Genomic DNA, 14,588 nt, shown 5'->3' with positions numbered 1-14,588 from the left:
CAATAATGTTTGTATCTCGATTAAATTGTTCCCATTAGCGCCCATCAATCAACGGTGGAACCGGGAAAAGTTCAAGGTGGGCAATTGCCCATCCTGAAATCTTTTTTTTTAAGAAAAAAAATAAGCATTTTAACTATTTTGCCTAAATTCAATAAATTTAGTTACCTAAATTCTTAATTTTTTTTTTAATATTTTATAAATAAAATTATATATTTCACAATCTTATTTTGCCGATCCTAAAAAAAAAGAGGCTGGCTCTGCCCCTGCCATCAGTTGATAAAAATCATGTTAGCTCACTTAAAGCTTCATTCTCATTAGAGAAACACATATTGCCTCATCATTTTAGCTATTAAAATAATAAGATAATCTTGCTCTTATGAGAAGAACAATCTCAAAATCCATTAGACCTCATATTATATTTAATTCTAAAAAAAAATATTAAGGCTTCGTTTGGGGCAGATTTCTTGCTGGTTCTTAAAGTAACTTTTTACTACAAAAATTTTAATTTTTATACTAAGATATTGTTTTGAGAAGTGATAAGAAAGCTGTCCTAAAAGAGGCCTAAGAAAACTTTGGTAAACCAAAATTCCACAGATTAGCGTGTAACATATCTTTAACAATTTGGTTGGTAAATGAATCAATAGCTTACTCTCAATAGGAAAAATAAAGACAAGCTCATTATAAATAAGAATTGCATGGAAGGAGACCACCAATTATGTGCTGGGCTGAATGATTCTAAAACAAAAAACTTAAATTTTTTCTAAGTAGTAAATGTTGATTTTTTTTTAAGTAGTAAATGTTGATGAATCCTTATTTCTTAGTAATAAATATGCAGTTCAGAATCATCTATTTAGAATTTGATTTGGGTCGATGACAAATCCAATCTTTGATGAAGATCCTCGCCGAGAATTTCTACTAGAAGTTAGATTATTTTCTGGAATTTTTACATTAGGTGGTATAGAGATTTCAGGTGAATGTCCTGAGATGCATAGATTACCAGAATCATCCTGTTCCCAGTAGATTTCGACCATTAAACCTCTTAGATTTGTTGTATCTGTTCCAGGAATCCCCACAAACCTTGACCCTTTTGGTATCTGAAAGAAATATGAAACAGATATTTAAATTATTTACTTGGAAGTAAATTTCATTTGTCAAATTCATAATCATATTGAGCATTCAGAAAGAATAATTAAGGCTTCGTTTGAGATGGCTTTCTTTCTGCTTCTTAAAGCAACTTTTTAATTTTGTACTAAAAAGCTGTTTTAAGAAGTAAAAAGAAAGCCATTCCAAACAAAGCCTTAATTTGCATCAAATGAATGATTAAAAATGTATCGTTGAAGCACTTCCAAGTTGTGGACATAATTTATCATAAATTAAACTCCTAATCAGCACGAGTACAATCAATGTACACTTGGTTTTCATCATAGTTCAACATTTATTTTTTTAACATACTTTTTATGCATTTCTTTACAACAGTTGTACATTCTCAACTATCTAAATCTATTTTTTTATTGCATTATACATTCATAATCCCTCTAATATAATCATTTTGTAGTCTATTTTATCATACATTCTTCTTAACATTTTCATTTCTAATATGATCAACTTACCTATCAGTTTCTTGTAAATTATATCCCAACAATTTGGATCATGGTGCTCTCTTTTTAGTAAATTGGACATACTTGACGGATTAGAAATAAAATTTTCATGTTCAATGATGACAATTTCCTGTCCTATCCTCTTACTGATTACTTACAGTTATAGTATTTTTCCTGATTTCTTCTCTTCATCTTCTAACAGTTCCTTCGTCTCCATTGCTTCCACACCTCTAATATTGTCATTTCTATACTCTTAGTTATAAGAACGAACTTCTTTCAAAACTCTCCAACTCGATCTTTTTTCTCTAGCTTGTAGGTTGCATGCTTAGTTTTTTTATCATGCATTATTTGAAGCAAGATCACATCTTCTCAAGTCTATATGATCAGACAAATTGTAGCTTCCCAACATATTTATTGTTATAACATTCTAATCATCAAATATACCACGATGGCCTTAAACACACCAAAAAAAAAAATCTGCTCTTCAAGAGCCTTTTCCTCTATAGTGTATATGGAGGGTTGATGTGAGTGATCTTGGCCTGCTTTTGAACATAATTTCCTTACTCAAACTCTGGATCTCTAGCAGGGGCAGATCCATCCTTAATTTTATGGAGAGGGGGCAAATTTATAGGTAACTGTTGGTGTTGCCTCGAATTTAGCTCGACCCATCGCTACAAAAAAAAAAAGGGTCAATAGCAACCAAACAATAGAGATAAAAGAAAATGGTCGCTTAAGATTAATCATTCAATTTCTACAAAGATGTATGTTAAAGTTGCCTTGAATTTGGCTTGACCGTTATTTGTTCATATTCTTGATCGTCGTATGCTTCGCATATATGTTGGGGGTCCAAGGGGGCAGCGCCCTCTGGTGGGGTTCGACTTGCCCGATTAGGTCATGGGGCCCAGGGGGGAGCGCCCTTGTGGGGGTTTTCGGAGCCAACACCCTCGGAACAAATTTTGGTTGTTCTGGGCGCATACCATAGTATTTTAAAACTTTTAGGGGGGTAATTTCTTAAAAACCCTTGTAATAAAGAATAAAAATTAGATGGAAAGTGACAATTTACCCCCCCCAGATGATAAATTTAGCATAATCATGCTCCCATCAGCTGATGCACTTTCTAACTCTGCCTGCTTTGCAATGTTCAAGAAAACCTCTTCAAGTGTAGTGAGACCAAGCTGAATGTCTGAGATTCCAAGTTCATTCTCTCTATCTTGAAGCTCAGCAAAGAAGTCCTGATTAAGAAATTTATGTAAACCAACTTTGAAGATTAATAATATATGCAGACTTCCAGGATTTCATCCAAAACACATTTAACTTATCGTCAATTGCCTTTCTTTATCACGAGGAATGACAAATGTCAAAAATGACTTGTTTTCCTCTTTTGGCTCCACATCTAAATGCTGTCAAATGCAACTTTATGTCAGAGACTCTCAATTCACCATTTCCTTTGCAAGATTTGTGACTTACATGTTTGAAGAAATGCTTCACAAGCTGAGCTTTACGCACATGTGCAGCTTCCCATTCTGCATCAATAGGAGTACTTCCAAGAAAACTAATATTAGCAATATAACCAGTTCCAAATCTTGACTTCAACCTTATAGAGGTTCCAAAACACCTCAACCTTCCCTTTGCCATGATGGCAATGCGGTCACTCAATATGTCAGCTTCCTCCATAGAATGGGTTGTTAATACAATAGCTCGTCCCTTCTTTGCATTTTCTATAATATCCCATACATGTCTTCTGCTGATAGGATCCATCCCAGTGGTCTGAAACAAACAAATTTGTGAATCAGTTGAGCATGAACTAGGAAAAAAGAGTAAGGAGAATCAGAAGAGTAGACATATTTCCTGCAAATAAAAAACATCTATGATGAATTTTTGTAGCTAGCGCAATTTTATAATATTTAAAATGATTTCACAACAAAAGATGACAAAATCTGCCGTGGTTTTAGCTGGACAATCAGCAAGTTACATCATTAAGCATTTGTGGAGGATTGGATTTTTGAAAAACATAACCCTCTAGAAGTTGCTCAACTCTCTTGAAACAAATAGATTAAGTGTAAATAATGTTTTAATATGAAGAAACTTGCTTGCACCAAAAATGGTAATTATAGCATGTCTCCTCAAAATGTCTTTTTTTTTGCATCACTAAAAAAATTGCAAATTGGTCAACCTTAGAGTCTAAAGGTTTTCATTTGAGTAGATCTAAAATCGAATATATAGTTAATTAACCAGAGATTTGGCCATCATTTTTGCGAGGACTTTATGATCTGAGTTCTGGTTTCCTATAGGCGCAAGCCCCTATAGTTATTTACCCCTCCTGATAACGAGAGAGAACTTTCGATTAAGGCTAGTCGTCAATCAGATATGTAAAAAATACGTGTTATATGGCATATAGTAGCAACATGGGTATTTGGTTGGAAAATTTGAGGGTTTGAAGGTTTGGGAATTTTAATATTTAAAATTAGAAATTTCACCATCTTGCACTCAAAAAGAGGTTGGTAGGGAAATGTATGATGGACCCGATCAAGATCCCATGGTTCTGTCGTCCCGAGCCATCGTGGTCCCTGGTCTACTTAGTCAGAGGAGGTAGTCAACCCAACCTGACAGAAGGATCCTTGTCGGCAGCCATGGGTTGCTTCTTTCAAGGGGACCTTGTAGACCTGGGTGAATGCTTGTCTAAGGGGACACATTTGAATCCACCTTAGCTAACAGAGGGCATTGTGCCCTATCGATAATATCCTATTTATTCATATCTCAAGGATTTGATACCACTAAGGAGCGTATTGGCTCTGTCCATAACCGGTATTTTGTGGTGTCATTTGGCGGCAAAACCACTCGGTTCAGAGGGCCCCGGGTCATAACCGTTTATCTTGCGGTGCCATTTGGAGGCAAAATCGCCTGTTAGAGGACACGTGCCACGTCCTTACTGATAGGAATTTATTTAAGAATGGATCATAGTGATATTTTTGACTAGACATTTGACTCTATGTGAGCTGGAGTTATAATCGAATTTGTCCACCTCGACAAACTGCTGTGGATGGTGGATGGATTTTGCTTTAAGTGTTGACGGATGGATTTCAGTTTTAAATATTTGGAATTTGGGATTTTTGGGATTTTTTGGAATTTGAATTTTGATAGACATTTGGACGACATTTTGGATTATTTGAAATAGATCCATCCGGTTGAGATATGCATTTAACACAGCCATCATCGGGGTGAAGGGGGTCATTTCCATTTGATTAAACCTTGTTGACCTTATCAACTTGCCGATAGGGGATTGAGTTTCGTAGGCTTTATACATTTGTTAGTGAATTTTCTTGATTATAGGCCTTGAAGGCTTAATATGAATGTATTAAAATAAATATACTAGACACCACAACTGTATATTTGTTTAAAGATTTAAACCTCATCGACTTCTATTGACCCGTATAGAAGGATCAGATTCGAATTTGAATTCACTTATTTACCTGCGCAGCATCCCTAAACGTCACATGTGTTCCTACAACACGCTCGTCGGGGCCTATGCGGGTGTTTGGGGGCATTTTATAATTATCTATTGAATCTTGTTGGCTTCTATTTACCCGCTTAGGAGGATCGAGTTCAAATTTATTGACCCGCGCAGCATCCCTGGATGTCACGTGTGTACCAATAACATGCTCGTCGGAGCCCATGTGTGTGTTTGGGGCATTTTATAGTTATTTATTGAACCTTGTTGGCTCCTTTTTACCCGCTTAGGAGGATCGAGTTTCTTAGGCTTTATGCCTTTGCTAGTGAATTCTCTTGATTATAGACATTGAAGGCATAATATTAATATATTAAAATAAATACATCAGTCCCCACAACCGTGTATTTGTTTGAAGGTTCGAACCCTGTCGACTCCTATTGATCTGCATAGAAGGGTCGGATTCGAACTTGAATTCACTTATCGACCCGCGCAGCATCCCTAGGCGTCATGTGTGTACCAATAATACGCTCGTCGGGGCCCATATGGGTCGAGATTATATTTTCCCATTTAGTGTACCTATGTGTATACAAATTATGGTGCACGTGTAGGGGTATTTTGAAATATCTTAGTTGTGTAGGTAACTGTCATTTGAATTCACAACATTTCATTTGAGAGCTTATACAAGCCTTCTGTCCGCTAGTACGAGTGTTGCGGATCCGGTGGCGGGGCGTAGAAGCTTCTGAATTGAGTTGTTCGCTGCTTTGTACGGGTAGATTGTCGTGCACTACTTGCATGATTTATGCAGGTAGATTGTAATGCACTAACTAATCTCCTGCTTTGATTCGTAGGTAGTATGTAATATTCGTAGCGGGGCTCCAACAGAAGCTCGTGGGAACTTGTATCTATCGTATTCTTCGTGCACTTTATTGTGGTATTTGGCTCATGTAGTACATCTGTCACTGCTAGAAGTAGGCAGGTAGATGTATTCCTTCACAGACTGAAATTGACTTCATGATACTTCATTTACTGAAGTCTTTACGCATATACCCATAAGTGCATGTGGCACGTACATCTGTCTTTGTAGAGAGCTTGTATGTATTGTAGATCTTTTACAACATCTTATAAGAGCTCTTATATATTACATTTTTCTTCTGCATTCACCCTGTAGATGATACATTGGGTGCTCGATAGCTCTTCTATAACGACTTGTAGATACTTTGTACTTGTCGTATCTCATTGGCTTCTACTTGCAAATAGCATGTAGTATGTATAATGAGTATTCTACAACCCCTTAGATATTTGTACTTCACTACGTATCATCTATCCTTGCTTATAGAGGGCCGATGTGTTTGACGGATGTTGGACAATTGTTGCTCATGGAGGTGTTATAGTGCCTTTGCCACAATAATTGGTATGTACCCTGAATGTGCTAAGGACATGCTGTCTTTACCACCATTCTTCATGTACTTATTTGTAGACATGTTGAGCTTATGACGGATCCTCTGCAACGGCTTATAAGAATTTCCACATGTGTTTGTATTTATTGCATATCGGCCACCCTTGATTATGGGGAAATCAATGTATATACATGGCACTGAACGGTGGTTGATTGCAGGGATGATGTAGCATCCATCACATTGCTGCTTACTGCTATTATGCCTACGAAGGCTCTTTTGTAATCGCCAGCCAGTGCTAAGAGTCTGTTGTATGCAACATTGCATGTGCACCATACTTACAACTTTCTTACCATCATTGCTTGAATGTGGCATGTATATTTTCATTTATAGATCTATTGTATGTATTATGTGTGATGATTCTTCTATAGTCATTCGTGGACAAGTTGTATTGTCTTATACCATTTAAATCCCTTCGTTAGTGCTCTTAGGTAGAAAATACTGCTGCATCCTCTTACATGATTGTTGTATTGATTGTATCTATTTCAGCTTTGTTATTCACAAGGCAGTGTTGCACATTCATGATTACCCTTGTCAATTTCATTGCTTATAAGCTTGAGTACATTTGATTGCTAGATATGAATGAGCCATGTTGAATTCTACAAGTCTTCAACTGTTATATGAGGCTGATTCAAATCTTCTAATGAGTTTGCTTGACAACTCGTATATTCCGATTGGAGTGACAATTCCCTAATATTCATTGAAAATTTTGAATTTGTTAACAATGAAGATATCACTGTATTATTCATTCGCTCCTCGTCTGCATGCTACCACTTTATCAAACTTTGTTTCGAATTATATTTTATACCATTCAATTAGGTCCAAGTTCAACTTAGGTTTCACGCCTTTTGAGTTCAAGCTTATGCTCTAACTCAAGTCCAACTCGAGTTCAAGTGCAGTTCTTCATAGTTTATTTAAGCTTGAGTTCTCTTACATTTAGGTTCATTTAAACTTGAGTTCCCTTGCATATGATTTAATCAAGTTCAAATTCTGCTAAAAGGTTCACAAGTTTGAATCCAAGTACAATTCAGGCTTAAGATGAACCTCTTCCCTTCATTCGAGTCCCCTGCAGTCCTTACAAGTTCAAGTTCATCATTTATCCAAGTTTGATTTAAGCCTTTTATTCAAGTTTGCACTTAGTTCATTAATGTCTTTTTGAGTTCAATCAAGTCCAGGTACGATCTCGTATTCACCCGAAATTTCGGCAGTCTCCCGGCGTCTCTCCCGTTTAGGGGAAACTACAAGAAACTGGACATTCCCATCACGCGCAATAAAGGCGTGTATGGTAGGTGTCTTTGGGCGAGGACACCGTGGCCGTGATCTTCCTTCCCACCACGCGCAATAAAGGCGTGTATGAGGTCTTTGAGGGTACCTTTTTAAAATGACAGTTTGCTTTCCCCTCACTCCATGGTACTTATAAATAACCTCGTCTCTCCGTAGGTGCCGCATCGGAGTCTTATCCCACCACGCGTAATAAAGACGTGTATAGACAGTTTTCCGGTGCGTCACGAACTTTGAAATGGGGCTTTTAGGTGATTACCCGTTTCGTCGTAAGCGCCGCATTGGGGTCCCATCCCACCACGCGAAATAAAGGCATGTATCGACAGTTTTCCAGTCCACCGCAAACAACGAAAGCGAGTTCTCGAAATTTTGAATTTAAGGGATTATACCTTGACGATTGATGAAGGCGTTGACACGCATATTGAGGCAAGGCAAGAGGCACACTTTTATTAATTATAATTAACATCAATTAATTATAATTAAATAAGTAATTATTTTTAATTAATCATTTATAATTAATATAATTAATTAAAATAATTAATTAAATTAATTAAAATTAATTAAAAATAATAAGTTATAATTAATTAAAAATTAATTATAACTTAATTAATATTAATTAATTGAACATCCAATAAAAAATTTTCGCATCAGCTTGCGCTTTAGTTGCGCTTTACTTACCCTGCACTTTACTTGCGCTTTTTGACTAGCATTTTAGTTGCGCTTTACTTGCGCTTTAGTTGCGCTTTACCTGCGCTTTACCTGCGCTTTACTTGCGCTTTACCTGCGCTTAATTTAAAATAATATTTTATTAATAGAAAATTTCCTTCACAGCAAGCGAGCTCTTGCTTCTGATCAAAATGTCAGAATCTCCGAACCGACAGGGAAGGAAAGTCGTGGATGGTGTGAAGTTGAACGACAACTAAGGAGGTAGGGTCTCTCTCTCTCTCTCTCTCTCTCTCTCTGTGGATCGGAGAAAGAAAGGGGTCGGGAGAGGCTTGCGAGAGAGGTAGGGGTCGGATCATGGCCTTCGTTGGGTTTGTCCTGGAGCTGTGGTCGGACAAGGAGGAGGAAGAACTGAAGAAGGTCGGAGGGCTGTTCATTTGAGGAGCTCGGTTGGAGGGAGATCGGAGGGAGAAGTGAAGCGTCGAAGGAACCGAGAACTTCGACTTCGTTTGCTCGGTATTTAAAGATGCGAATGGGAGTGGGATCGAGGAATTGTCGCAGGATTTTCGCAGAAATCCCAAAACGGTGACGGATGTACAATGATATGGCGGGATTTGAGCAGGATTTGCGGGATTTAGCAGAGACATGTGTGCAAATATTCTTCTAAGATTTTGTTACATGTTTTGGTTATTTATCAAGAGGTCAACAATGGGGATATTATTAGTAAAATTCAAGTTGGATTGTTGAAGTGGAGGAATGCATCAAGCTTGTTGTGTGATAGAAAAATCTCCCTCAAATTTAAAGGAAAATTCTACAAGATGGTGGTGAGACATGCAATGTTTTATGACGCAGAATATTGGCCATTAAAAGATAAGCATAATATTAAGTTAAGTCTTGCAGAGATAAGGATGCTCAGGTGGATACGTGGCTTTACTCTTAGAGAAAGGATACATAACAAGCATATATATGAGAAGGTTGGAATAGCTCTAGTGGAAGAAAAGATTAGAGAAAGTCGTCTTAGATGGTTTGGTCACATAAAACAATGGACTTCCGATGACCCAGTTAGGAGAATAGTTTGGATTATGTTAAGAAAGGTAGAGATAGAACTAAAAAGGCTTGGTTAGAAAATATTAGAAATAATATTTTTTTATTAGATTTAAATGAGAATTTGACTTTAAACATGACACAATGGAAAAAAAATGATTCATGTAATCGACCCCACATTATGGGATAAATGCTTGATGTTGATGTTGTTGTTGTTGTACTAAAAAAAATTGCAAATCTAATTGGGTTAAAAATTCATGCGTTGGAATTTCTATGAAATCAATTTTTTTGGCAAAAAAAAAAAAAAAAAAAAAAAAAGTCCATCATCAAAAAATAAAAAAAGGATGATCAGAAAATAAACAAAGGAACAATCCACATGGATAAAAGATATCAAAATGTTGAGAAAAAAGGCCGCAAAAAAAATGGTAATCACAATCATTAGGTATATTAAAAACATTGCAATTTCTTACCGGCTCATCAAGGAAAACCATTTGTGGATCTCCAATCAGGGCTATCGCAAAGCTAAGCCGGCGCTTCATACCTCCACTATAGCTTCCAGATCGTATATGAGAGGCACTAGTAAGGTTTACCTCAGCCAAAGACTTTTCACTTACCTGCATTTTTACACTCAATTGATAAAAATGGGTGAAGTTATGTTAAACTATTAGATGTGGAAGAAAATATGGTAAATCATCAAAACAGTATCTCCCAAATTGCTTTATTAAACTCTGATTCAAAGTTCTGGAATATTCTCATACAAATAAGTAAGCCATAAATCACCTACCGATTTGATTATTGAAGGATGTAAACCTTTAATGCTAGAAAAAAGATGCATATGCTCTTCTGCTGTCAATGCATCCCACAAAGTCTCAAACTGATAAAGAAAAATGCATATTTACAACTTAGTTTTCTGACACTTGTGAATAGAACTAGATTAGTTGTCATGAATGAAAAGAAACTGAACCTGGGGACAAACACCAATCGTTCTTCGGATATTTGACATACCAACAGAACTTCGAATTGAATTTCCATAAATCAAAGCTGCAAGATGTAATGATTATTTATAAAACTTTTTTTTTTTAGCAAACAAAAAAGATATAGGAAATACAAGTCTCCTACCATCTCCATCAGTAACTGGAGTAATACCAATCAGACAATTTATAACTGTAGTTTTTCCTGCTCCATTGGGTCCTAGAAGGCAAAATAGTTGATCTTTTGCTATATTTACCCAAATACCCCGTAAAGAAAAAGCCAAGACTGAAAATTTATATTTGAAATGATATAAACACACAAAAGGTGCAATACCTTAATAGCATGATAGGGAGAAGATCTCTTGCATTTACAACAACAAAGTTTAGTAGCTCCTAGGTACGTTTTTGCAAGGCCAAGTATTGTAACTGCTAAACTCTGATCAACACTATTACCAATTACTTGTTGTTTTATAGTTGTTTCTTCTGCAAGAACGTCCTCATCATCTGGAGCAACATACTCTATAGGTGGAATAGAGTTTGCAAAACCGCATAGGTCACCTTCCACTCTAGTTCCACCTTTCCCAGTCCAGTATGAATGCTTCAGAAAGTAAAAAACTGATTTTCTCACACCATTTGAATCGGGAAGTATATTATCCAAATATATTGCCAAGGCAAATCACAAAAAGAATGTGGAGATAAGCCAAAGAAAGATATTTTCCTGTAGAAAGTTGCTTATCAGTCCACACCTAAAGGGAACCTGATGATGTAATAATCTATAAATCTGATATTGGAACTTACAATAGTAATTACACAGTTATGTTCCTTATAAGTACAATGACCTCGCCTATGCCAACGAATCCCTGAATCTTCATTAGTGGCAGTCGCACTAACAAGTATATCAAGAGCTTTTGCCAGAAGATTGGGAGGAAATAAAGACCATATGATACGATATAATTTGGAATAGTTCTCAGCATATGGAAAACCAAATGTTGTTACAAGCTGCAAGAATAAAAGAAAAAAAACTTATATATGTTTTGAATATTTGCAAAGACATTTTAAAATTTAAAATAACTTGTTTGAGAATCTTACTTGTGTAAAAAAGCCTATTATGAATATCGAAAATCCTGCTGTAGTTGTTGATGATGACTTGTCCACAAAAGTTGATATCAAGAATGCAAAACTCAACTGTGAAGATAGCCAATGAATGAATAAACTCAATTCTTTACTTAAATACTATGAAATAAAAGATCAATATTAAGTTGGAACTTGCAAAAATTAAATAAAAATACACTTAATAAACTGAAATGAAATAAAGTGATCTCGGCCGTCGATCTTCAGCTCCTCGGATAAGCATGGACGGTTGGATGTCCGCATCATGTTGCGTAGGAAAAAACTGAACTGAAACAACATCCCAAACAAAACCGTGGAAAGAGAAGCAATAAGGGTAAGAAAAGCTTCCCAGGTAAACCAAGACAACCAATAGGCAGATTAATAGAGACCCATAATGGACATAGCCTGCAATGTTCAAACCAATGACTTTTCATCATCAGCTAGATATTTTGAATGCATATAAAACTCGTAGCAACATGGTTAGTATGGTGCAAGTTATATTACCTGACGAAGCTTAAGTTCCTTCTCTATAACAAAAGAACTTGTTTGAATTACAAATCCAAACATGGCAACTGCAAGGAAAAACGTTGCTCCAGCTTCCCCAACAACAGAAAATGTTTCTGTAGCAGTGTGAGCGAATTCTTTGAATCCAACAACCCATTCAAAACTGGGATCTGTCCATACATATAGGGCAGCATTAGTGAAAAGTAGAGTTCAAATTTTTGAAAAAAAAATATGATCATCCAAATGAAGGGCTCTGATAAAAAAGTAACAACATATTCAGATAATAATCAGCAACTTATCAACAACTATGATGGATTAGCTTGTTGAATCTTTGTTAGCAATCATTGTAGTTAAACATTTGCATTTTTTACTAGTGTTACATTAGCAGGAATAAACAATATGTGCTTCTCGGTTTAATTTCTACAAAACCATAGCTTTTAAAGATGCTGAGTTTTGAAATAATTCATAGTGCAATAAATTAAACCAAAATTCAAACCTTAAACTTACGGAATTTAAAATATTTTATGATAACAAAAACAAAAGCATAAATCACACTTAACTTAAGTGAAGATGGTAATTAAATACTATGAATATAAATTGTGAGTCTTGGTAAATGTCTTAGAAAAAGCAACAAATCTTCTAATACACTCACTTTCTTTCACGAACCATATTAGCTTTCTCTTTTTTAAAAAAGGATATCTAAACTTTTGACACTTCAACTATAAATAGATTCCGAAGAGTGTTCATATTCATCATTTGCCTGGATATCTTGTTCATAATAATGGAGAATCTAAGTGAAGAAATGAAGCACAGATCAAAGGGAAGAGCATTGGTACCTCCAAGCAAACTCCTTGCAATTTCACGTTCTGCAGCAACCTGAAGAGGAATTTGGAACTTGAATGTTGGATCCTGAGAGTTCCCTCTCTTCAACATAGAAGTGGAATTAGTCTGAAGACCATAACTTATAATCGTTGAGTTTTTCTCCACAAAGTGCAATGCACCAGGGCAACACAAGGGATTACCTAACAGCCATTCATCAACTTCATATTGATTTATAAAAGATTTCACCTGCAAAGTTCAATCATATCACACTTTCATTGTCAATAAAGATACCGGCAAAAAAGAATTCAAATAAGATGGCTTCCAAGTTATGCCAAAATTTGTAAACAGAGATTTATCAATCATAAAAATAAGGTCTATATAATTATGTATAAATTTATTATGGCCAGTGAACAATGAACCAAACTAGACCTCACAATGCCGACCAACTTGATCTCATGCCTTCTTCATGCGAAAGCCCGATCAGACTCTCTTTCATGCTCCTGCATCTGCCTACAATCTTTGATGAAATCCACATGCGTTGTCACCTATCTACATGATTCGAGTTGACACTTGAGACTAGGACATTACAAGATCTTCCCTCACCTTCCTCTACAGCCGCCAAACCCCCTTTTATCAAAAATTTGAGTTACAAGCCCTATCCCTAGTTTTTTTTTTCTCTCTCTCAAGCCGCAAAGCCTCCACCAAAATACCCTCATCTTCTCCTCATCCCTCTTCATATAAGAGTCTTCCTCTTCCCTCAATCAAAGGTTGTCATCGCCAAACTCTTCCCCCTTGCCCCTCTTCTTCATCACGAGCCCTCTTTCCACCTCTTTCCATTCTTCCTCATTTATTCCTGCTAATGACCATCTACTTTTTTTTTCTAATGACTATCTACAATTTTTTTCTTATTAGATTAGGTTAGGGTTGATTGTAATTAGATGTAGGATATTATATTGATTGTTTTGATGATGTTAGAGAAATTTTACTTAGAGATCTTAATGGTAAGTTTGATTTTTTATCTAAATTTTACCTAGGATCATCTATACGACGTAAGTTGTTACTATGCTAATTAGTTTTACTTATTTACACAATGGAGAAAAATGATTCAAGCTGTTGATCGCACGTAATGGGATAAAGGGTTGATGTTGTTATTATTTTTGTATTTATTCTTTAATGCATGTAAGAATGTGAGCATGTTTGATATGGGAGCTTGTATTGTCTAGGGCTTTTGAGATAATAACCAGCTAACATTATCTCCTTTATTCTAGGAAAATATGATTTCTAAGTGTAGCAACTCAAGAAAGGAATTGTTATTTATTACAGGATAAATATATCATTCTTTATTAGGGTTGTAATCTGTGTTACTTGTATTAGGTTCATAAATATTTGATTAGACTACTTGTTATGCCTTTATTCTATAGTAATTTATTATGCATATGCATGTAAATATTTCTTGATACTCGTAATAAAATAACTAGTTGCATACATAATCTATTTCCTATAATAAAATATCTATTTTTTTGCATGTTACTTCAATTGATTCAATAATAATAATGTAATAATTAATAAGTTAATTATTTTAACTTTTTTATTTTCAAAATTTTGGTTATGAAAGTTATGAAATTTTAGTAGTTATTATGAATAAATATTAATTAATAAATTATAATGTTAGCTTCACATTTATTATAAAGAT

The 14,588-nt window shown here is 35.5% G+C and overlaps 1 protein-coding gene and 1 pseudogene across 1 annotated transcript in view; both read right to left on the bottom strand.

Moving 5' to 3' along the window:
* Positions 1–1,841, bottom strand: part of LOC110106758 — a 7,340-nt pseudogene extending 5,499 nt beyond the window's left edge.
* A 123-nt stretch (positions 1,842–1,964) lies between these two features.
* LOC110106771 (ABC transporter A family member 2-like) overlaps positions 1,965–14,588 on the bottom strand; it is a 13,726-nt gene continuing 1,102 nt past the window's right edge. Inside the window, 14 exon segments of the mRNA XM_028699626.1 lie at positions 1,965–2,269; positions 2,662–2,830; positions 2,918–2,998; positions 3,066–3,365; positions 9,959–10,102; positions 10,273–10,362; positions 10,453–10,529; positions 10,608–10,726; positions 10,795–11,177; positions 11,258–11,458; positions 11,549–11,672; positions 11,832–11,974; positions 12,074–12,243; positions 12,910–13,148. Coding sequence (XP_028555459.1) covers positions 2,205–2,269; positions 2,662–2,830; positions 2,918–2,998; positions 3,066–3,365; positions 9,959–10,102; positions 10,273–10,362; positions 10,453–10,529; positions 10,608–10,726; positions 10,795–11,177; positions 11,258–11,458; positions 11,549–11,672; positions 11,832–11,974; positions 12,074–12,243; positions 12,910–13,148 — 2,305 coding nt within the window. The 3' untranslated portion in view covers positions 1,965–2,204.

This window comes from Dendrobium catenatum, unplaced genomic scaffold (assembly GCF_001605985.2).
Source record: "Dendrobium catenatum unplaced genomic scaffold, ASM160598v2 fragScaff_scaffold_1348, whole genome shotgun sequence".
Taxonomy (NCBI): domain Eukaryota; kingdom Viridiplantae; phylum Streptophyta; class Magnoliopsida; order Asparagales; family Orchidaceae; genus Dendrobium; species Dendrobium catenatum.
The sequence above is the reverse complement of the archived record's forward strand: the minus strand, read 5'-3'. Positions and strand labels throughout refer to the sequence as shown.